The 23,680-nt window shown below is 37.0% G+C and overlaps 3 protein-coding genes and 2 long non-coding RNA genes across 6 annotated transcripts; 4 read left to right on the plus strand and 1 right to left on the minus strand.

The window, feature by feature from the left end:
- The first annotated feature begins 2,820 nt into the window (after nucleotides 1–2,820).
- On the plus strand, nucleotides 2,821–8,571 carry LOC142626325 (uncharacterized). The gene is made up of 7 exons (XM_075800148.1): nucleotides 2,821–3,402; nucleotides 3,873–4,015; nucleotides 4,384–4,655; nucleotides 6,511–6,665; nucleotides 7,056–7,318; nucleotides 7,790–7,852; nucleotides 7,974–8,571. The coding sequence occupies exons 1-7, from the start codon at nucleotides 3,117–3,119 to the stop codon at nucleotides 8,229–8,231; spliced, it is 1,440 nt and encodes a 479-aa protein (XP_075656263.1). The 5' UTR covers nucleotides 2,821–3,116; the 3' UTR covers nucleotides 8,232–8,571.
- Nucleotides 8,572–10,515: 1,944 nt separating this feature from the next.
- LOC142625764 (uncharacterized) lies at nucleotides 10,516–23,658 on the minus strand. 2 transcript variants are annotated; one of them, XM_075799475.1, is made up of 3 exons: nucleotides 23,578–23,658; nucleotides 11,787–11,997; nucleotides 10,516–10,884 (listed from the first exon to the last, which is right to left on the minus strand). In XM_075799475.1, the coding sequence occupies exons 2-3, from the start codon at nucleotides 11,952–11,954 to the stop codon at nucleotides 10,687–10,689; spliced, it is 366 nt and encodes a 121-aa protein (XP_075655590.1). In that variant the 5' UTR covers nucleotides 11,955–11,997; nucleotides 23,578–23,658; the 3' UTR covers nucleotides 10,516–10,686. The 2 variants fall into 2 exon arrangements, with proteins under 2 accessions (XP_075655590.1, XP_075655589.1); XM_075799474.1 differs by lacking the exon at nucleotides 23,578–23,658 and having other exon boundaries at nucleotides 11,787–12,032.
- Nucleotides 14,470–16,915, plus strand: LOC142626028 (uncharacterized). Its single transcript, XR_012842440.1, has 3 exons — nucleotides 14,470–14,648; nucleotides 16,408–16,519; nucleotides 16,643–16,915. It is a non-coding gene; the product is annotated as an uncharacterized LOC142626028 (long non-coding RNA).
- LOC142624199 (serine/threonine-protein phosphatase 7 long form homolog) lies at nucleotides 16,944–18,964 on the plus strand. Its single transcript, XM_075797736.1, has 4 exons — nucleotides 16,944–17,408; nucleotides 17,510–17,600; nucleotides 17,771–18,169; nucleotides 18,296–18,964. Exons 1-3 carry the CDS (start codon nucleotides 16,960–16,962, stop codon nucleotides 18,110–18,112), a joined length of 882 nt encoding a protein of 293 aa, XP_075653851.1. The 5' UTR covers nucleotides 16,944–16,959; the 3' UTR covers nucleotides 18,113–18,169; nucleotides 18,296–18,964.
- Nucleotides 19,045–20,092, plus strand: LOC142623896 (uncharacterized). The gene is made up of 3 exons (XR_012842241.1): nucleotides 19,045–19,109; nucleotides 19,209–19,321; nucleotides 20,021–20,092. It is a non-coding gene; the product is annotated as an uncharacterized LOC142623896 (long non-coding RNA).
- Nucleotides 23,659–23,680: the final 22 nt, after the last annotated feature.

Genomic DNA, 23,680 nt, shown 5'->3' on the forward strand with positions numbered 1-23,680 from the left:
TAATTTCATAAGTAAATATATAATCATAATAAATATGCAATGCTATAATATATATATATATATACACGCACATATAGTTCTATTACTATATACAAACACAATTATAATAAGATCCTCAAAAAACAAAAAAAACACACAATTATAATAAATGCCTATTAATAACTATCATAATTATAAAATTTGATATTTACAAAAAATTAATTAAAATAATAAAAAAGGAGAGAAAAACCATATTATGTTACTTTCCAAGGTATTGTAGGACTTACTGACTATAACTAGTTAATGAATAAAATGCATCACAAAAAATTGATTCTCATTAATACCTATCTCTTGGATTAGACTAACCACCATGACTTAAGCTCTGCCCATCACCAATTGTTGTTGTTGTCCCTAGCAATGGCTCTCATACTTACCTCCCTCTGTCTCTCTCTCTCTCTTGCTAACTTTCTCATTCTCTCTCTAGTTCTCACACCCAAACTTTCTTTGATTAAAACCTTCGTGGCCTGCCACGATAAATGTTGCTGGCCACCATTATCACCAACAATGATCCCCAAGTTTAATACCCTCTCTTTCTAGCTTGCACTCTCTAAATTGACCACAATACTCTCACTATTTCACCTCTCATAAAAATAAAATCTAGAGATTATTGCGAATTTTTAAATAAGTTGATAGTTTGGGGGCCTGAGGACTGAAGATTGGAAGCACCGTTGTAGCCTTTAGCTGTAGCACCATTGTAGCCTTTAGTTGTTCCTCACGAAGAAGCATCTATAGCCCGAGGAGTGAGGTTGCCCAAGGAGAGAATGAGAAGTGACAGAGCATTCTTGGAGAGTATAAAAGGTGAAGGTGGGCGCCATAGGGGATAAACAAGATATTTGTGGGAGGTTTCTTGTAAAGTCTCACCTACGTCTTCATATTAAATGGCTAGCAACGACTTTATCAGCTGCATTAATGTGGAAGTGACCTGAACAATAGATTCGCAACTTAGTAGCTTCTTCCACCACCTTCACCAGAAGTTTAATGGGACAAGTGTCCTAAGGAGATTTAAGAGAATTGAAGATGGAGGATTAGGATGCAAGAAGCCATGGAATATATAAAGACAAGAGACTCTTAAATAAAGGAGATTTGGAAAAAAAAAAATCAAGGAAAGGGATTAGAGCCAGAATAGTAACTGAGAGAAAAAGAGTGAATAATGTATGTAATAATCCAAGAATATTGTTCTCGGGCAAACTTGTAAAGATCCATCTACACATTTAAATATTAAACTTTTGCCTCATCCTTCTTTATCTTTGTCCACGGGCAAAGCCCAACTTGTTCATCCCACTCTCTTTACAAATATTTATTTATTTGGGTCAGGTTTTGGAACATCAATCTCACTATTCTAAGTGGGTTTGAGCCACCAAGATTTCGTGCCCTTACAATATTTATTTTGAGAGTTATAAAACTTCGTTTTTTTTTTTCCATTATCCTCATTGTCTAGGTTATCTTATATGTTTTTTGCGCGCGCGTGCACATATATATATATATATATATATTATTACCAGAGTTATAAAATTCTACTTTCTTTTCATTTTCATTGCTCAAGTTATCTTATATGCTATTATGGTGCTGTCTTAATACTCTATTTGGTACAAAGGCCCCTCATTATTGAAAGTTTTTTATTATTATTTTTTATTCTTTTAAGCTTGTTTGCCATGATCTTCAATGTAGGTGAGATGTTATTGCAAAATGTTATTGCAAGGTTTGCAATGGTTAGGGCGATGATCACAAGTTTCTATAATTGTTGATGTAAAGTGCAAGTACCAAAAAATTACAAATTTTATATTGAATTTTTGCCACTTGCTCTAAAATTAATAGCAAGGAAGTAGTAATGGAAATCTAGTTTTGTTTTGTTATTTTTTTGTTTTCTTCCTCGAATTAAAAAGTGTACTATGTCGGTTAAGTTAAGTAAGAGAATATATTTTTAGTTTTTTTAATTAAAAAATTTAACTAAACTATTTTTTTTAAAAAAAATAAGCCAACTTTTAGTTTTCTTTTTTCACATAATTAACACAAAAGTTAATAAAAAAAATCTATATTTTAAAAAGTGAAATGTCCTTTTTAAAAAAAAAATATTTTATCTAGAATTCTCTAACTAAATATGATATATATATATATATATAGGGTAACTAGACTAGGCGGATTCCCATCTGTTGTGTCCACCTCCGCTCCCCCCAATCACCCAATTCATAGCGATAGGCCCTCTCCCTTTTGTTGTTCCGCTTGCGGGCTGATCAATAAAATACTTCAAAGAAAAAAAAAAAAAAAAAAAAAGAAGGTTATTGTATCAGTCAATGTCACCTACAAATTGAAAAATCATTCCACTAAAATAACTTTCATCAACTTATGATATATAAAAATAAAAATAAAAAGTTTTGCTAATAAGTACATTTAACATAATAGTTAATAATCTATTTTAGTAAAATTTTGATACCATTTTTAAGAAAAATGAAAATTTTTTTCAAAATATTAATTTTTTTTTCATAAAAACTTTCTTTATATATATTGTTAATCAATAGCCTTAAGCATCCATTAGCATTTTTCTAAAAAACAAAAAATTTATACAAAAACCAAAACAGAAACCAACTTCCTTTTTAAGTTGACTCCAGTCTCTTAGTGGATAGTGGAAGTATATAATTTTTGGACTGTAAAATTGTTGGATAATATCATTGCTCAAAACAATCTCGAGCCCATAAATGTTATCGACGTAACAAATTGAAAAAGTCGCCCTTGTTTTTTCCGAGAAAATGAACAAACCTACAATATTCTGATTCTGAAACCGGAAACTTGAAAGAACGCTCTCCCTCCTGCTCAAAGGGTCAAACTCCCATAATTCATTTCATACTTTGCGCACTGTTTTCATTCATTCCAATTCCATTTGCCTATTCTATTCCAAGTTCCAACATAGAACATCGAATAAAGACAACCACAGTCAAAAAACACATTCCAATTTCAAAACCCAAACCCCTTTTTACTCTTTACAAGTGTCCAATCCACATAGCCAAATGTGCAAAGTCTCCCAATTCGAAACCCTAAAATGCCGAAGCTCCTCCTAACGAAGCTCGCGCGAAACCCTAGAAATGGCGAAGCAGCTGCAGCACTCGCACTCCAACGGTTCTGGCTGGGCGTTGCTGCACTTTCACAAGCGATGGCTCTTGCCTCTCCTTCTAATGCTCTCCATCTCCACCTTGATCGCCTTCTTCATCAGATCAGCCTTCGACTCCTCCTGCGATCGGAGCCTTCTCTCGGTATTGGACAAGCCGGGTAACGTTAAATCGGCCTCGCCGATCGGGAACACGCCGAGTCCACTCGCTTTCATGAAGTCCAAACTCGTCCTCCTTGTCTCCCACGAGCTCTCTCTTTCTGGTACTCTCTCATTCTCGTTCTTGTCTTTGCTTTAGCCAAATTCACTAATTTATCGTCTGCATAACTCAATTGCATAACTTGTACTATCATTGACTTTGTTTAGAGACTGTGTCTTAGTGTTCAGAACGGTTTGGAATGACTGCAAAACCATGTATATGTGTTCGAGATTATATATCTATTTATTTATTCATTTTAAACTATGTTATTTTATGAGGAAAGAAAAATTTATGTGTGGCAAGTTGCGATTGGTACATTATAAAGTGGAATACGGAAAATAGGACAAAGGATTTTTATTCATTTTTTTGGTATATATTTTGAGGGGTAGTTGCATTTTTTTTCATTGTCGTATATGTTTGTTCACAAACACATTATTATGTTTGAGCTCATCTTGTTTGCCACATGGGTGTCTACTTTCACATCATCTCGTGATTTTTTAATTATTTATTTCCTTTTTGTTAATTCTCTTTAAGGTGGACCATTGTTGTTGATGGAGCTGGCATTTTTGCTAAGAAGTGTTGGTACCAAAGTTTGTTGGATTACAATCCAAAAGACATCAGAAGCAGATGGGGTGATATATAGTTTGGAGCATAAGATGTTGAACCGAGGAGTGCAGGTAATTCCAATAGTGGCTTATGTACTTAATGTTTTTCTTTGCTATAGTGACTGAAGAATTAAACCTAGGTATACTCCAATTCACGACACCCCTTACTATTTGAGCGAAATTCCAAGTGGCTATATGTTTTTATATTGTTTCTTTTATGATTGTAGAAGCAGTCTGCCATTCTATTATTCGACACACTGCTATTGGCCAAATGCTGTAGTTGTTATTTTAAGTAAACCAATCTTGTTATTTGAGTGTTAAAATTTTAACAGTATGGACTTACAATGTATTAATTGGTGCTAATTTTGAAGGTTTGATTGTCTTGTCTAATGTTTTTTGAGTTAGTTTCTAATTATGCCTTCACATAAACATTGTTTTAGGTTTTCTCTGCCAAGGGTCAGGAAGCTATAGACACCGCTCTTAAGTCTGATTTGGTTGTTTTGAACACAGCGGTTGCTGGAAAATGGCTTGATACTGTTCTCAAGGAAAATGTTCCTCGTGTTCTCCCGAAGGTGTTGTGGTGGATCCATGAAATGCGAGGTCATTATTTCAAATTGGACTATGTCAAGCACCTTCCTTTGGTTGCTGGTGCCATGATTGATTCACATGTAACAGCAGAATACTGGAAGAATAGGACCCAAGAGCGCTTGAGGTAGGCTTATAAATTGTTGATGTAAAATTGCTTAGTTTAGTTCTTATAAATGTTGTACTTAGTTGCTTTCTGGTACATATTCTCTGTTGGAATATATTGTTCTATGTATACTTTTCAAATTTGATGGCTTAGGCACAAGTATGATAAAGCTATGGCATCATGAATGCATAGGTTCTTATCCTAGATGATGCCTAGGCAAGTCAGTATACTTGTATTTTTGGTTCTTATAAAGCCTTTACTTTCAGATATCAAGTTTAAAGAAATGACATTTGAATTATCTTTGTTATTTCATGAAGTGTATTTGCTAATTCTTAAAGTCACTACCTCTAAATTTTCCTTATGTACGGAAGTGTTTAGTAATTTTGGCGGGATTTTGCATTTTGGCAAGTGACGTAGATAATTAATTACCTTATAAATATAAATATTTCAGGGAGGTTGTTGTCAAATTTGAAAAACAGGGGACAATTTTCTTTTTTGATAGGTAAGATAAAATTTCATTAAAAAAAGACTACTACATGGAAAAAGAACATGAAAATTGGGAAAACTGGAAAATGGAGTAAGGATACCTGATTTATTGATGTAACCCTTTAAGGGCATTTGTTATTATAGAAAGGAAGCAGATATATTCCCATCAACATGTTTCTGATGATAGTGATTCTATTTGAGTGCCAATGCAAAAAAAAAAAAAAAGAAAGGTGAAAGAGAAAAGTAATTTGTGTTGGAAAATAGTACTTCCTGGGACAATTGAAGCCACTAGGTCACTACCTAAATATAACTTTCTGCTTAGGACATGTTCATTAATTGAAAATTACCCACTATTGTGGATCACCTGCTCTTATAATGGTAACATGTTCAAAGGGAGAAAAAGTTCCTCATCCGATAAGAGCAGGTGATCCACAATGGTGGGTAGTTTTCAATTGAAGAACATGTCCCAAGCAGAAAATTACCAACTAATAAAAAATTCCATATGACCCACTATAGTGAATATCATCACCTGCTCTTTGTTTAGGGGTGGCTGTTTCTCCTTTCAAATGATGATACTCGCTCTCTTTTAATTGGGTGCTACCTGTCTGTTTCCATCTAGCTTTGCCTTAATATGGTTATTGAGGTTAGAAAATCATCACTTTTGCCAGTATGGTAGTATTCAATGCATATCCTGATGCTCATGACCTTTCAAAGGAAACTTGGTCCATATGGAAATAGAATTTTTTAATTAGAAACTGGCTGATGTTTGGAAAAGAAAAAAATCATAACTTGTAGGCTTTGGTTAATAGGTGATGAAGGTCCAACCCAAATCTATTACTAGAACCCACACACACACAATCTCTGATTCAATACAGATCTGGCAGGTTTGGTGGGTTGAATGGGTCATAAATTTTCAAATGCAGCATTAATGTTCTTCTTCCCTCAATTTTTTATTTTTTGTTTTATTTTTTATAGTTTTTCTATAAAATATTGAGGATAACCCTAATATGATTATTGTGGTTAGACAATCATCACTTTTGCCAGTATGGTAGTATTCAATGCATATCCTGATGCTCATGACCTTTCAAAGGAAACTTGGTCCGTATGGGAATAGAATTTTTTTTATTAGAAACTGGCTGATGTTTGGAAAAGCAAAAATCATAACTTGAAGGCTTGATTAATAGGTGATGAAAGTCCAACCCAAATTCATTATTAGAACCCCCACACATACAATCTCTGATTCAATACAGGTCTGGCAGGTTCGGTGGGTTGAATGGGTCATAAATTTTCAAATGCAGCATTCATGTTCTTCTTCCCTCAATTTTTTATTTTTTATAGTTTATCTATAAAATATTAAGGATAACCTTATCTAATTATTTTCTCTCTGCAGGATTAAAATGCCTGAGACCTATGTTGTTCACCTTGGAAATAGCAAGGAACTTATGGAAGTTGCTGAAGATAGTGTAGCTAATAGGGTTTTGCGTGAACATGTCAGGGAGTCTCTTGGAGTGCGAAATGAAGATTTACTATTTGCCATCATAAACAGTAAGCATTCATCACTGATGAGATCACATGCAAGATTTTTGCTATTTCAACTGTTTCTGTACAGATCAAGGCACTTGTCTGTAATTAATGAATGATGTGGTCTCATGCTATGCTATATTTGTTTACTCTGCCATGGATTATTTGGTAAATGCTTGACCATAATTGCATTTTTGCTAGTGCTAATTTCTTTTTCATATGTGGTTGCTCCTATTGTGCATGAGAAATTTCTGTTAGTTACCATAACATCCTTTACCCCACCTCCTTTACCCTCTTTCACAATAAAAAAAAAAAAAGAGGGAAAATTAATACCAAAAGAATGCTTCTTAGGTTTATGCTAGTTATTGGTATTTGCATAGCTTATTGAAACTAAATTACTCAATATAACTATAGGTGTATCACGTGGAAAAGGCCAGGATCTGTTTCTGCGTTCATTCTATGAAAGCTTGCAATTGATCCAAGAAAAGAAGTTGCAGGTGCCAACAATGCATGCAGTAATTGTTGGAAGTGACATGACTGCTCAGACTAAGTTTGAATCAGAATTACGTAATTTTGTAGTGCTGAAGAAAATTCAAGATCGAGTTCACTTTGTCAATAAAACTCTAACAGTAGCCCCTTATCTAGCTGCAATTGATGTTCTTGTGCAGAATTCCCAGGTAATCTACCTATGCTCATAGCATTCTCTCTCTCACCTGCTGCTTTTTGTGGAAGGCACTTGCCATCACATCAAGGCCTGACCCCCTTGCTCTGCATTAGTGGATTAGTTATGTATCTTATATTGCTTCTTTGTTTGTTGATCTTTTTGCAATTATCATGTATACATTGGTTATTTCTGTTTTGATGGTTGGTTCTAACAACAGCAACAGCATCGTTATGAGGCTAATGGTGGATAAAGTTGCTGTCAATTAACATTACAATATTAGTCTATCCTTTTAAAAAAAAAAAATTTAAAATAGATTTTCCTTAGAACAAATAAGTGAGATTACATTTATGATTACTACATGTCAATGCACCTTGTTCCCTACTAGGAATTAGCAGCAGACTGGAGTACATTGTTCTTATAGTCCTTTCTTTTCCTTTTTACCTTTTCTTTTTTTTTTTTTTAAAAATGTACTTTTTCCATGTAGGCACGTGGAGAGTGCTTTGGTAGGATAACCATCGAAGCTATGGCGTTTCAGCTGCCTGTACTGGTAATTAATTCCATTTTGTTACTTTTCAATATGTATATCCTAAGGCTCTAGCTAGAATTCTTATCTGAATCTTAAGCACTAACAGAATATATTATTGCTTTCTTTTCAAAACATTTGTCAGGGAACAGCGGCAGGTGGCACCACAGAGATTGTAGTGAATGGGACAACAGGTTTGTTGCATCCTATTGGGAAAGAAGGGATTACTCCGCTCGCCAAAAATATTGTCAAACTTGCTACTCATGTTGAGAGGAGGCTCACAATGGGGAAGAGAGGCTATGAGAGGGTCAAAGAAATGTTTTTAGAGCACCACATGGCTCATCGAATTGCTGCAGTTCTGAAGGAAGTGTTGCATAAGTCAAAGACCAGCTCACATTCTTGATGCTTTGGAAGGCCCCTTAACTGTCAAGTAGAACCCTACGTGTTTAAGCTAAATTGAGAGATCACTATTCTTGTTGTAATGGCCAAAACCTACCCCAGGTTGCCATCTATACTCCGAATTTTGAAAGGGCTGTAGATTATGTATAGATAAGAAATTGAGCTAGTGGCCTGTTCATATAGTTTTTGTATAGCATGGGAATTTTTTATTCTTATAGTTTGTCATCTCATGGCAACAGGCTAATGATTTGAAACTAATTTCAAAATTACAAAATGCTTCTCCTTATTATTTTTTAAGTGCTATGGGGTGCGTGATTAATGCATCAGTTCTGGCATTATGGACATATTGCTTCTCTGGGATCTGCTTTACAAGCATTGTAATGCAAAATGTTGGCAGTTTAATTATGAAGAAACTCTTAGAAAGCCCCAACTTTCACTTAGATGGGCACTATCGTGGCCCCTGCTCGAATGGTGTTGTTGGCCCTTAAATCTCTTCATTCTTATATTACGGTGATGAAGATAACTTTTCTGATGGAAATGATGGAGAACTTTTTGACTTGAAATGTGTGCGGAATATCTGCTTTTGGTTGTAATACAAGGAAGAAGATGCAATATTATAACCAGCAAGCTGTCAATTGTCGTCTAAATCAAATGGGTTTTTTTTTGGCTCATGTTTTGCATTCATCAACGATTTTATTTGGAGGGCATTTGCTAGCCAACCTCCCATATCTCAACACTTCTTGAGTGAAATTGACCAATAAATTGGGGTCATTATTATCCCACAAACTATTCGTGATCCAATACCAAGTAGATGTTTTCAGGTTGCTCCAACTCTGGTGAAAATGACCAAATATTATCTTTGGCCGAAATAAATAGTGTTCTACCATTGTTTGAGAAATAATTAATGATTTACCACCTTTTTAAAACTTGAGTTTGTGAATCTTGAGTTATACCACCTTTTTAAAACTTGAGTTTGTGAAATTCGAGTTTGACATACAACTCAAGTTTCAAAAATTGAGTTCCATAAAAAACTGCCATGGTGGCATTCGTTGACCTAGAATTTAGAATTAAAATTGCGGAGCTTGAGTTTACAAAATTCAAATTCTGTGCTTTTGTATAAATTTTAAGTTCATTGATGATGAAATTTTCTGATTTTGGGACATTATTTTAAACTTTTTTTTGTCCATTTTTCGATCTAGGTCAGAACAAAGCTCCAGTTTCCCTCACTCCCAGACCCTTAATCTCACTCAAATCTCACTAACATATATACATGTATGAAGTTATGAACAGAGAAGGTGAAAAAAAAAAAAGGAAGGGCAAGATGAAGCAATGGTGGTTTTACATTTGAAAGGAAAAAAGGGGGGGGGGGGGTGTGAGGGAAGAGGAAGAAAAAGAAAAAGAAAAGGAGGAAGAAGAGGAGAACAAACCCCAGAGACCTACGGTATTGCATCTATTGCTGAGGAACTGAGGAAAAAAGACTGGAAGTAAAAGAAAGACTAAAGGGAATTATTTTAAATAGCTGAGGATTCATTCTTTAGAAATACCCAAAATGTTAGTGTTATGTACAAAAGAACCAATTAAATGTTTTTTTAATAACAATCTTTTTAAAGAACTTAAGTTTCAAGAGCTTGAGTTTTATATTACAAGTGTAGTGTTACATTTTTTTGGAACTCTATTTTCATAAACTCGATTTTCATGAACTCGAGTTTTGAAACAATGGTAGATTACTAAATATTTCGTAAATAGTGGTACAACACTAATTATTTTGGCGAAAGATGGTATTTGGCCATTTTCACCCTCCAACTCCAACCTATATGCTTCTAAGCAACTCCTCCTTTGAGATAGAATACGCCAAATCCTTCAGAGATGGCCCTTGAACAAGTCATATTGTTCCTGGCTAATTATCTCCCTCACTGATTCTGCTGGGCCGGAGTCCTTGAGTGCAATGGAAATATACTGAAAGTCAACATGTTAAGCAACTCCACAATCAACCGTACAAATATGTTGGTTCCCTCGTTCAAAAGTACACACCCACACATTGTTCGTGGATTTGAAGTTCCTGAAAATAGCCTTAATAGAAGACATCTTGGGCATTCGTGTAAAGCAAATCCCATAATAGTTAGTTGCACAAGGCCACTTGCATTTCACCATGTATTTTTCGCGTTCAGAGGAAACATATCCTCTCCCCTCAGACACTTGCCTTTTGCCCATGAAACTATAAATTCAGAATCATAGCAGCCTGAACAGCATAAACATAAACTGGATAGGAACTGACCGATCAACAAATATAACTCAAACAGCCACTATATACACTGAAAGAGTAAAATTACAATCAAGCACTTCTCTGTTGTGGCATTTAGCCTGTAGTTCTACATATATGATTGTGCAAAGTAATTGTGGACTGGAAAAAAAAAAGTGAAAATTCTCGAGCAAGCTGCTTAGTTAATAACACATCAATTTTAAGGGAATTTTGGTTGTGAGGGATTATTATCTGGTTTTTCCTGGTTGATGTTGGATTTTGTGAACCAAGTCGTATATAGAAATTGTTTGTGAGGCCCTTTATGGTTGCATATTAGCCTAAGCTTCTGCCTCTCTCTCATCCATCTCAACACTATTTTCATGTGCCTCTTGCTTGTCAATCCTCTCAAACCAACTTCCTGAAAATGATTTAACACATGAATCAGTCAAAAGCATTTTGAAAATTTGCAGAAGATAAACTTTTGGCATCAAGAAACTAAGATGGAGAATGCAGAAAGATAGTTAAGGCATGGAAAGATCTTGAACCAAAAGCAATAAAGAGAAATTCATTGCAAAAAGGAAGAGCAATAGGAATAGCACTACTCAACTTGAGCTCAGCTTTTCCGGCCAATAATCCTTATGCATCCAATGCAACAAACCAAAAAGACTATCCTATTGTCATAGGTTATACAAATGAGACTAATAACATTCAAATCAGAGACTTTTCAAGTTTTCACTATGCTTGATGCTGCCACACATTTATACAGGTAAACTTTTTTTTTGATAAATTACAGGTAAACTAATAGCTCATCCCACATTAGAGAAACATAATACGACTTGTGCATAGCATAACCATTGCCATGGCCTAATAGAACCTAACACACGCAAAGAAGCATTTATTTGCTAGACATGGCCTAATCATTTACTTATCTAATTCTCAACCTGTTGCATACTTGTGATATTGAACTGAATACCAAGAACCGTTTACACAATCAACATTTTTCACATCAAGCAATTTCAAATGGGAATGAACCAACATCTTTTATCCTTTGAATTTGTACAAATCAACTTCACCAAAAACCTCAGAAACTATATTTGAAGTTATGAACCAAAATTGAGAATAGGGTACAACTAAGTTCACAACCCTTGGGATTAAAATTACTCAACTGCCCAAATTCCTTCTCTACAGCCTTTTATGCAATCAAAAAGTCATTTCTATTAGCTAGTAGCCTTCAAACTTGTACAGACGCATAATAATACTTTTCACAATAACAACAAAAGATTCATATAAAAGAGACAAAAAGGAGGAAGATGAAAGTACCTTAACCCGATCCCAGGTGTCCCCAATGGTGAGAGGACCATGCTCCTTGACGACGTCGAATATGACCCTTGTTATGGTCTGAGTTTGCTCCGGTGGAGTTTTCAGCTCTATAGGTTTCATCTTTGGCTTCGGTTTCGTCGCCATATATCTAATCGCCGTCCCGAACATAGTGCTCTCCCCAATCTCAAAAACTCACTATTTTTCAGTCAAACTAAAAGCACCAATCCCAGTATATGAAAATTTTAGTCAGGCACAATTATACAAAAGAAATAACAACAATAATAATAACAATAATAATAAAGAAAAAATAAAATTTATAGCAATTGAAGGTACTTAAGGTCCGTTTGGATAGAACTTATTGCTGAAAACTAAAAACTAAAAACACTGTAGTAAAATAATTTTTAAATGTGTGAATAGTACTGCGGGACTCATTTTTAATAAAAAATTGTTGAAAAAGTACATGAACAATGCGCGCACAGTGCGCGCACTGTACGAAGAAAAAAAAAGGAGGAGAAAACGCAACATTGAAAACGCAGACTTGAATAATCTCTCTATCCAAACACATTCTTAGATTGGCTAATAGGACACTGGCTATCAGATTGGGGAAATGAAGGGAAATGGCAGAACATAAAAGAAAAGAATTAGTTCTAAACCATAAACTTATAATGCAGACGAGAAAAAAGAGAAAAATAAATTGCATTATAAAAATTAAAACCCTCTTGAAACGCATGGTACAGGGATTATTGACCTTAGGGATAAAAAATGACAAATTAAGATGTGAATCTATGGACAATCTGGCAGAGCAGGAACAAATACCAGTTTGGGGCAAGTTGCCTAATCTTTACTGAAAACACTAATGACTACTTACCACAGACTATTCCACAATTTTTTGCCACAATTTTGATACAGCAGAGTGTGAGCGGTTGCTTATTACTTACACATGATCTCACAATTTTTTTTTCATCCCTCGTACTCTACCACATCACAATTGCGGCAAAGTAATTGTGTAATAGTTTGTGGTTTTAGATTTTTTTTTTCATGACTACTGAATGTCTTATTGACAGGAACAGTGAAGCCCCGAGCACAAAGAAGCAGGAGACAGGAGAGTACAGCAAAAATTATTCTCAAACCTATAAAAAATAAAAGGCAAAAATACAAAACTGACCCTCTAACTTTCAGTTTTTTTAATTTCAATCCTCTAACTTTCAGTTTTGTCATTTCAGTCCTCTAACTTTCAATTGTTGTTAATTTGGTATTCTGTAGTTATGTTTTATCGTTAATTGAGTCAAAACAACTTCGTTTTGGCGCTTCTTTTTATAAATAAATTTCGGAATTTAAAGAAAATTATAAAAAAAAAACCAAGGAATCATTTCACACCCAAATCACTCACGAAAAAGCTTGTAAATTTCCTACACACTTCTCAAACCAAATCATTTAAGCTTGGCCACTGCATACACTGATTCATAGACAAATCGATGACATGAATTTCTTGCCTTAGAAAGCTTCTAAAATGGCTTGGTTGGCAGTGAAGTGAGCGAATTTGAGGTAAGGGCAGGTTTCGTAGAAGTGCATCTGAAGAATATCGAATAGCGACTGGTTCAATGGGTTCTGAGGGTACAACCCGTTTCGCATAAACCAATCTATAACAGAACAAAACCCAAAAATTTCAGAGATTTCGGACCCATTTTGCCAAAACCGGTCATTATACAAGAAACCCATTTCACCAAAAAGCATAAGCTCAAATGATTCGATGTCAATATCAACATAAAGTACAAGATGGAGGCAGACCCATTTCACAAAAACCAATTTTTTACAGAACAAACACCTAAACAATTTCAGGGGTTTGAGACCCAATTCGCCAAAACCAATCACAATACAGGAAACCCATTTCACCAAAAAGCATAAGCTCAAATGGGTCAGTGTCAAAATCAACATAAAGTAGAGAATCGAAGATATATATCAGAGATGAGAGATATGGGAATGAGTGGGATGGGGACTGACCTCAGTGAGAAGCAGCGGAAGTAGATTGATGGTGGTGAGAAAATTCACAAGCTTTTTCAGTGAGTGATTTGGGTGTGTGGAATGATTCCTCAGAATTTTTTTTTTTTTTTTAATTTTCTTTAAATTCCGAAATTTATTTAAAAAAACGAAAACAATGTCGTTTTGGCTCAATCAAAGACGGGCGGGATATAACTAGATTTTAACGGAGCACTAAATAGATAATAATTGAAAATTAAAAGGTTGAAATGATAAAATTAAAAGATGAGAGGACTAAAATGAAAAAGACTAAAAGTTACGGGACAGTTTTACATTTTTACCAAAATAAAAACATATTCAGTAAATTCTCACAGCAGCGACCGGATTAAGGAACACTCTTTCCAAATAACATTAGTGTGCTAAAGATTTCGTTAGTTGGCTGGTTTTGGAAGAAATTGGGAAACTAACAACTCGAGTTTGTAAAACTCGAGATTGAAACCAAACTCGAGTTTTTAGTACTCGATTATGGGGTTTTTCATTTACTGACGTGGACAAATTTTTCCATGTGTATACTTGAAAAATCGAGTTTCTAAAACTCGTGTTCACCTAAAAATCGAGTTTTTAGTACTCGATAATGTAGACAAATTCGAGTTTCTAAAACTCGATATCTAATCATCGTTTTTAAATCACTCTTCAGAAACACGTTTTTCCCCACTTAAAACCTAAAATCTCAGTTACTCTCACTCCCACTCAGTTTCTCTCACTCGACTCTCTCTCTTTGATTCTCACTCTAACGGATACTCTCCTCATTGTGAACTGTCACACCAGTCCCTTCAAGATTCAGTCTTTCTCCGATTCGGTTTATTCCACAGTATTTGTACCAAGGTAAATCCTTTTCAAATTTTCCCTCTTGAATGCTAAGAAATTTTCCCTCATTCTATTCTCACACCGGTCCCCAAGCGTTTGCTTTGCTTTTGTTTTAGTTTGTTTTTTGCTTTTTCAAATTTTGATTGAGTTGGAGAGTGGAGACCCAGTACAAATTAGGAAAGAAAGGATTTTTAGTTCAGTGTTGTTTCAGTGTTGTTTTTCGTGTTGTTTCGGTGTTGATTTTTAGTTGAGTTCGAGTTTCAGTGTTGTTTTTCTGATTTTTAAGGATTTTTAGCTGAGGTACAACATAAATATAGAGAGAGGAAAAATAGCATTCTATTTTTATTCAACTACTTGCATTTGGCTTGTCATATCAAATTAATAGCTTTAATTATAGGTACGAAATTCGGACTTGCTCAATTGAGGCAGAATAAATAATATGGCAATACTTCAGAAGTTTTTCTGGTGTTTGAAGAAATTGAATTATAAACTAAAATTCATAGCATATTGAGTAATATTTGTCTCAATACATGAGATCTATGATGAAAATTATTTGTCAAAATCTGTACACAATTCAACTGTTAGATTTGACAAAGTATGGCTCTAGTGAAACACATAATTCAACTGTTAGATTTGACAAAGTCAATATAGTCTACGCTGGATTCAACGGTTGGGGATAAATTGGTTATTGAGTCATACCAAAGAATCATCTTTTTGTCATCGTGAGTTGTTGTTAGTTTTGTAATACCAATGGGGAAATTATAAATCCAACTTTAGTGTTGTTGGATCATGTGGGCCTAAAATGGGATGGGATCATGGTTTTGGATTTAGGATGATGTTGAAAGAGGCCTTTGAGCCCATCCTACATCCTTGAAAAATACCCAATATTAGTTTAACTTGCTGAGATAATATAGCCACAATACAGAGAACTCGAAGTTAAGATTTTTAGAAGCTTTTTTCTATTCTTTGCTATACGTATAAGTACAAGTTGGCCCTTGACTAGAAACAGCTCAACCCTTGATTAGCTTTCCTACATTAAGCCTTGCAATTAGGCACTCATGACCTAATAATTGAAATGGATGCTAAAGTGTTGATAAATTTGACACTCCTTACATAATTATTGAAATTGATGCTAAAGTAGCCGTACATTGGGTAAATTACTATGTTTTTTTCTCCCTAATATTTCAAATGTAAAAGTTCAGTTTCTAACTTTTTGTCTTATGTTAAAGTAGTCATATTTGTTATATAATTGATGAAAAATATTGAAGTAGCTAATGACTATAATGAAATATTATTTTTATGCCACTTAGATTGCCATATTGCATAAACTTAGAAATTATTAATCTAATAATAACTCTATAGTCAATTTTAAAAAAAAAAAAATCTTTGCCCTAAACCTAATAGTCAATAGACATCGCGCTCCAAAAATTGATTAATTCATCCACATCCCCATAAAATATATAAATCTCCTCGAGAGTTATAAATTCCTACAAATTCAAAGGTCAAACTGCCAATGAACACCTGTTGCATTAGTGTTCAACAATGAATCTTTAGTGTACAAACTCAATACCACTCAACTTAACTCAAATGAATAGGTAAACATAGGAACATCAAAGATCAAGGTTGTACTTCTTCTTGCTTTCCATTCTTTTAGCATCCTTTTTTAAATAATGCCAATAAGCTGCTCTTCAGAATAGATTTTCATTGCATGTAGAATAGCATTCCTTTGCCCCCACACTATTAATGATCTCACAGTTGAGTATTTGAATGTTTGCAGTATGGAGCCTCGGATTGATGACGAGCCACAGATCTTGCACCCTGGTCCGCTTGATGAGTCATTGTTGACACGACAACGATATCATCGATCAGAGGACATTTGGAATGGCGAGGTGAAATATCTAGTTCTAGCAACCGCTTTAATTTTTACGTTGTCTTTGTTTTTTAGTTAGCAAGTTCTTTCAAAGTTGTATTTGTAGTTGTAACAACCGCTATAATTTTTATGGATTTTGCAGGACCCGGGCCCACTTACGTGCCGTGGTCGCACTAAGGAGATGGCAAGCATTCAGATGGGAGATAATCGAGTGATTGACATTATCAAGTTGCTAAGGCTGGAAGGATTGTTTAGGGCCCCTTCTAGAGAGATAGATCATTGCCTAATATCGGCCCTAGTTGAGCGATGGCGGCCGGAGACGCATACATTCCATCTTCCACATGGTGAGATGTCAATCACCCTACAAGATGTGGAGGTCATTTTCGGACTTCCTATAGACGGTGAAGTCTTGGTTGGGCCGGCTTCTTTGTGGTGGATGGGGATTGGCGAGATCTGTGCATGGAGTTGCTTGGTTTTATTCCGGCGAATGACAACAAAACTTTGGCGGGGCAAAGAATTCTCATCAGCCGCCTTGTTGATGCCATTGCAGCGCCACTGCCTCATGACGCAACGGAGATGCAGATACACCAGTATGCCCGGTGTTATATTTTAGCGCTGCTAGGGGATAAGCTTTTCATCGACAAGTCGGGAGATAGGGTGCATTTGATGTTCTTGGCGTTCATGCGTGACCTTCGTGATCCACCACAGTATAGTTGGGGTAGTGGTTGCTTGGCCTGGTTGTACAGAGAGTTGTGTCGGGCAAGCGAGAAAGGGGCATCGCAGATTGGTGGGGCGTGCACATTGGTCCAGTATTGGGCATGGGCAAGGTTGCCATTCTTGTGCCCGAGGATAGAGCCCCCACCTGGATGTGATTATGGCCCATGGCCATATGCTCCACTTGCATTTAAGTAAGTATTTTTCTGATATTGTGTGTGTTCTGCAATGTACTCTTCTTAGTAACTATAACATGGATATTATCTTATCTTATGTTATTCGCTCGTAACTGTAGGTGGGTGCGGGTGCCAAGCTCGAAGAGTAGGCCATCCGGCATAGCCTTGATTCACTATCGCGAGCAATTAGTTAGAATGCAGCCGGACCAAGTATGGGAAACAAAAATTTTGTTTGGTTATGTTAATTTTCCTTAAGAATATGATTGCTTCATCCTTTAACACATCTTTTGTTTTAATTTTTGTTTTTCCCTTTATCGATGTATTCTCCCTTGTTTCACATTCCTTGATGTTATGATAATTGTTTTTTGTTTCTATTGTAGATTGTGTGGCAGCCATACGAGGCAGACTTCGGCCACCTTCCTGACTTTTGCGTTGCAGGGAGGGATACGTGGACGGCAAGGGTGCCACTCGTGTGTTTTTGCATAGTAGAGATGCACCACCCAGATCGTGTCCTTCGTCAATTTGGGTTGGCGCAAGAGCGGCCCGACCATGTTGTGTATGATGAAAGACTGCATAGAATAGACTTGCGGGGAAAGGTGGAAAAGAATTGGAGGGAGGAGCATGGACCGTATATCCTTACATGGGATATGAGACAACAACGACTTTGCCATGCACCTCCTCAGACTGGTGAGATGCCTCGCAATCATGACTATTACCGCTAGTACCGTCCGGTCACTCGAAAGTATGTCGACCGCAACAGCGCAAAATTAGATATATCGGTAATGTGTTCTAATTAGATATATCTTACTTGAGTATTTGGGTAGATTAATAAGTACTATATTATCCATTCTACAATTGATACGTAAATGCCTCATCTGATTGTATTGGTTCTTTCTCGGTTTCAGATTGAAAGTCATTTTGCGCTGTTGGAGATGCTTCCTGTAGGCAGCCGAGCACACAACCATGTCCGACGTGTCCTAAATGATCTGGCTGGGCTTGGTGGTGGTCCTGCAGCGAATGGGGAGGCAAACAACAGGCATGAGACTGAATCAGCAGCTACTGCAACCCCAAGCACAAGCGCAGCACCCGTAAGTACACCGACCCGTGCTACTGCATCTAGGGGCCGTGGTGGGCCTGCTACAGCAAGCCCAAGCACAACTACAGCTAGGGGCCGTGGTCGGCCTGCTACAGCAAGCCGAAGCACAAGTGCAGCTAGGGGCCGTGGTCGGTGTGCAACAACCGCTCGGGTTGTAAGTAGTCCTGAAATACCTGCACCCATCCCGCACGCATCTCTCCAGCCCGAGGTCCCTCCACCCATGGTAGATGCAGCTCCTCAGCCCGAGGTCCCTTCACCCACCCCACCTTCGCAGCCCAGTTTCGATCTCGGTATTCATTCTCAGTTGACCCCTCCTATGCACCCCGAGACACCCTCAAACCCATCCACCAGCTCCAGTGCACCCACTTTCCCCATTGACCCACCCCGTACTGAACCCATGACAATGAGCCCCACTCCTGGCCTATACATAGAGCATCATTACCCACCTACCTCATCCTCATCTGACCCTCTAGGACCTCCAGTTGACACTCTACAGATGCGATGTACCGGACGAGCATCCCCCTCATCAGCCTTCACCCCCACGAGGTAGACCACAATGTGCTAGAAGAGCTCCCACTTGTGGGACAGGTGGACACAAAATAGGACACAAAGGCAGCTCTATGGTACGATACCAGTAATTATGATGTATAGGCCTATTTTGCAGTTCATTTTATCTTATCATTACACCAAATATTGATTGTATGAATCTAATGTCTTTGCAGCACGATGATGAGCCTAAGGATGATGCCCCGCAGCCTCCTCCCCCGCCCAAACATTACACGAGGGTTAAAAAACGCAAAATTGGTGAATCTTGAAAAAGAGGTTTGTTACAGAGGTATTGTCTAATCTGATCTTTTTTCCTGTAATGAATAAGTGAATTAATGGTCGTAAAGAAGACTTTTCCTACCGCAAATGCTTGGATAGCTTCATCAAGTGAATTAATCATGTGCTGTTGATGTTTGCATCCTTTTTTTTTACCTCAGTATTTTCGGCAACCAATTGAGATGTTCAACAATCAGCCAGGAGCTGCATGTTGTTAGTGAACCAATGTAAAAACTGTGAAAGAGTAATGATTTAGTGGTCATTCATGCCTGATTATTGGGTTGCTAGATAGATGTATATTTTCTTTTCTTTTCTTGTGAAAATACAGTAATTGTATGGCACATTGAGTTCAACATAACTATCATTTTGTTACTGACAAGGATCACTCGCACTTCAACGAATACTTACTTATTAGGAAAAGATTTCCATGGTTCACACTAATTCATTTCCTGTATGTTAAGAATGCGAGTCAATTTACACACCATCAATTTCTTCTAGCTACCAATTAGTAAGCTGCTCTTGCCACTGTCCTCCTGATATTGCATTGCTTCAGCAAGTTGTAAGAAGGAGGGTCTTAGAAATTTTTTCTCCATAAATCTGACCAACAATGAATTTTTTGTCCTTGCTGACTTTTCTCAATCTACTTGAAATTTTTTTTAGGTTAAAATCTCTATAGCTTCATCTATTCATGGTGGTTTTCAATCTCCTACAGGTGACATTACACGTCGCTTGTGTTCAGCAGCAGAATTGAAGTTTTACTTCAATAGTTTCTTTGAAAGATCTGGGAGTACCATTGAAACACTCTGATATATTGGTTGTCATTGCTCCAAAACGTCTCCCACCATCGTATGACTGGGTCCACATGTCCACATCCTCGCTCATTAGGTATGTGTATGGAAGATAATCTTGATTCTTTTCCTTACCATCCCTCCCCGTCACCTTCTTCTTCTTCCTAATGGCCTCAATTTCCACCTGCTTAATGGAGTCCATTATGGTAGCAAATTTAACTACCTGACTAGCATATCCCGCTTTCAACGCCGCTGACTTTAGAGTCGAGTTCTGAAAATGGGTGTTGAAGTTGCTAGCAACATGTCGAAGACAATATCTATGAAATACCTTTGCTTTTTCATCATCCCTTCTAGGCCAGTTTGCAATGGCGTTTTTGATACCGAGATGTCGGTCAGAAATTATGCAAATGCCGTCGTCGTATCAGGTGGCCAATCGTTTCTCTGAGGCATCGTAAAAACCACCTCCAACTGGACCCTGACTCACAATCCACAACAGCAAAGGCGAGAGGGAATACCTTGTTGTTAGCATCGGTTGCCATTGCGACCAACAACTTTCCCTGATATTTACCATACAGATGGGTCCCATCAATACTGATAACCGGCTTGCTGTTTTTGAATCCCGATATGCATGGACCGAAAGACCAAAACACATAATGCAACAATACGGTGTGATCTTCATCGGTGGGTGTGACACGATAGCAAAACTGGGTAGTCGGGTCCTGATCAATATACGCCATTAGCAACTTTTGCAGCCTTTGGTAAGATTCTTCCCAATCTCCAAACATAAGCGCAATCGCCTTTTGTTTCGCATCCCATACCTTGTAGTAAGAAGGCTTATGGCCATTATATTTCGCCTCTATCAGAGATCTGAGATGCTTAATTTGAGTGGTGTGATCCTCAAGTAACTTGTTATGGATTTCGCTGCAATAAAATTACAACTCATCATTCTACCATCATTTCGCACCCCGGTCGGTATACACGTGTGAGGACCCACATACACGGTGACCAGCCATAGCTTATGGAGCTCGGGCTTCATAGCTGCGTAGACATACCACTTGCACGACTCATGCACGCATTTCGCACAAAAATTTTTCCTCGTCGACCTAGTGATCTTAAAGTTTTTGTTTTCCTTGAGGGCACAAATTGTTAATACGCGCTTCACCTCCACTTTACTCGCAAAAGTCAACCCTTTGCACAAATTCATCCCCTCTCTCCAAGTAGACACAAATGGCATCTCAATATGCGAAGGATCAACCATATTTTCCCAAGTATTTGCAGAGAATGACAACGCAGGAGGTGCGTAGGAAAGGATTGTGTTTGTTATGTTTTGGACACTAATAACATTGTATGCATTAGGTTCACCGCCGTCCAATGTCTCATCGTCATCAATGTCCCTCTCAAAGTCCCCAAAGTCCCGAAAGTCCCCTCTCTCAATCATGTCTTCATAGTCATCTTTATCGGCAAAATCTTCACCGTTAATGGCAAGATTCTCATCAACATAGTCGTCATCATCATCATCATCATCATCATCATCATCGTCATCATCATTGTTAACGACGGTAGTCTCATCAACATAGTCGTCGTCGTCATCATCATCGTCATCATCATTGTTAACGGCGGTAGTCTCATCAACATAGTCGTCGTCGTCATCATCATCATCATCTCCATCGGCATGAACATCATCATCCTCTACATGTGTAGAATACTCATATTGAGCATCCGGAAGCGCAACTTGTAAGCTTCTAGTTGTTTGTTGGATATCCTCTTGCCATCCCGCACGCGGCTCCAAGCGTATGTACAACTCAATATTACTTACTTCGGCTATACTCTCCAACTTGTCAAACATGATCTTCACATGTTTGTCTTTTTCTATCAGCATATACTTGTAATTAATCCGGTGCTTCATGATTTCATTTGGCATACGATAAGTAATTTGCATGTTGTACGCATCAGGATTCTTATCCAACTCTTCCATGACAAGTATCTTCAATTCATCAAGGGTTTTCAACCTACGATCAACTTCGGCATAATAGGTTTTCATACCCGGCCCCTCAAATGGCAATCCCTTGTTGGCATTGGGATTCTTAAGCGGACCACCATGGTATATGATCATAAGAATATCAGGCATTGTGAACCTGTTCAAGTCAAGTCCTATGTTAGTTAAATCACATAGTCGTAAAGTGAGGGAAAAAAGTAATGCAATCTTACCAATGAACATATTCAAGCCAGGTTATAGAGTGCCCATTAATATCTAAAGGCCAAGACGTAAACCTTCTAATCCTAGTGGATGGAGAGACGGAATTATCTATTACTCCATTGTGTGGTGACCTATAATGCCTAAAAGGGTTCTGAAAGAACTAGGTGGGTAGAGGAGCATGATTACATACCCATTCACTACATTCATTCACAACCCATTTCATACCCCAACCAATGATAAATAAAGTCAAAAAAAACTTGAAAGATCATGATAAAAATAAAAGCCTAGAAATGATGAATAAAATTTTGATAATTACATACCCATTCCCATTCATTACATTCATTCACTACCCATTTCATACCCAAACCAATGATAAATAAAGTCAAAGAAATTTGTAAGATCATGATAAAAATAAAATGATGAATAAAATTTTGATAACAAAAACTATACAAATAAATACTCAAAAAATTAACACTAACAAAACAAAGTTCTATAATTCACAATATTGATAAATTAACTATGTTATGTTAACTATCTACAAAATAAATGGTAAAACTCTTTAACCCACACCCATAGACAACATACCCAACTACAATGACAATCAAATTATGCAAACCCTTACCTTAGATATGAATTTGCTGAGAGGGAAGAGCAGTGAGAGTGGAGAATGTGGTTTTGTGAGAGTGAGTGGTGTGAGAGTGGTGTGAGAGAGTTATGGGTGAGTGAGAGTTAGTGAGGGTGAGTGAGTGAGAGAGTTAGTGAGGCTGAGAGCTCTGTTTTAGGTTTTCTCTGTGTGTTACTGAGGGTGTGAGTTTCTGTGAGAGTTAATGCCACGGGCTGAGGTGCATACAATATGCCCAGAGGAAATCGAGTCTATAAGACTCGAGTTACTCATAAAAACTCGAGTCTCTAAGACTCGAGTTCCATGCGTATATAAACTTAATTTTAAACTTAATTTAAAATAAGATATAGTAAAACTCGAGTTTATAAAACTCGAGTTCTACCGGAAGTAAAACGAGTTTTAAAAACTCGAGATCCTGGTGGCATTTTGTCCACCTCAGCAAGCCCAAGCGCGCATAAAGCGAGTTTTTGAAACTCGATTTATTATGTAAATCTCGAGTTTCAAAAACTCGAGTTGCTATTTTCCTACATAGTTTCAAACTATGCCTAACTTACTATATTCATGCCATTCACATGCCTAATCTGCACATTCCCCCCCGGATTAAGATAAGAGCTTTTAATTACAGAGATTCAAAAGAAAGTAACAAAAGGAAAAGGACTTACTACATTGGTTTGATGCGCTAAGTGGGAGCACTGCGACAATCGAAAAAACCTGAAGCAAAGAGTGTTTGTTTTGTTTTATGTGTTTGGGTTTTGAGGGAAACGT

The sequence above is a fragment of the Castanea sativa genome, chromosome 2 (assembly GCF_040712315.1).
Source record: "Castanea sativa cultivar Marrone di Chiusa Pesio chromosome 2, ASM4071231v1".
In the NCBI taxonomy this organism is placed as follows: domain Eukaryota; kingdom Viridiplantae; phylum Streptophyta; class Magnoliopsida; order Fagales; family Fagaceae; genus Castanea; species Castanea sativa.

What these genes read in the sequence shown, in the direction of transcription:
- LOC142626325 (XM_075800148.1), top strand. Translation starts at nt 3,117, where the DNA reads ATGGCGAAGCAGCTGCAGCACTCGCACTCCAACGGTTCTGGCTGGGCG. An exon ending in TGTTGAACCGAGGAGTGCAG is followed by an intron (nt 4,016 to 4,383) that starts GTAATTCCAATA and finishes ACATTGTTTTAG; the next exon opens with GTTTTCTCTGCCAAGGGTCA. An exon ending in AGGACCCAAGAGCGCTTGAG is followed by an intron (nt 4,656 to 6,510) that starts GTAGGCTTATAA and finishes TTCTCTCTGCAG; the next exon opens with GATTAAAATGCCTGAGACCT.
- LOC142625764 (XM_075799475.1), bottom strand. Translation starts at nt 11,954, where the DNA reads ATGTTCGGGACGGCGATTAGATATATGGCGACGAAACCGAAGCCAAAG. An exon ending in ACACCTGGGATCGGGTTAAG is followed by an intron (nt 10,885 to 11,786) that starts GTACTTTCATCT and finishes AATCATTTTCAG; the next exon opens with GAAGTTGGTTTGAGAGGATT.
- LOC142624199 (XM_075797736.1), top strand. Translation starts at nt 16,960, where the DNA reads ATGGAGTTGCTTGGTTTTATTCCGGCGAATGACAACAAAACTTTGGCG. An exon ending in TATGCTCCACTTGCATTTAA is followed by an intron (nt 17,409 to 17,509) that starts GTAAGTATTTTT and finishes TCGTAACTGTAG; the next exon opens with GTGGGTGCGGGTGCCAAGCT. An exon ending in TTAGAATGCAGCCGGACCAA is followed by an intron (nt 17,601 to 17,770) that starts GTATGGGAAACA and finishes TTTCTATTGTAG; the next exon opens with ATTGTGTGGCAGCCATACGA.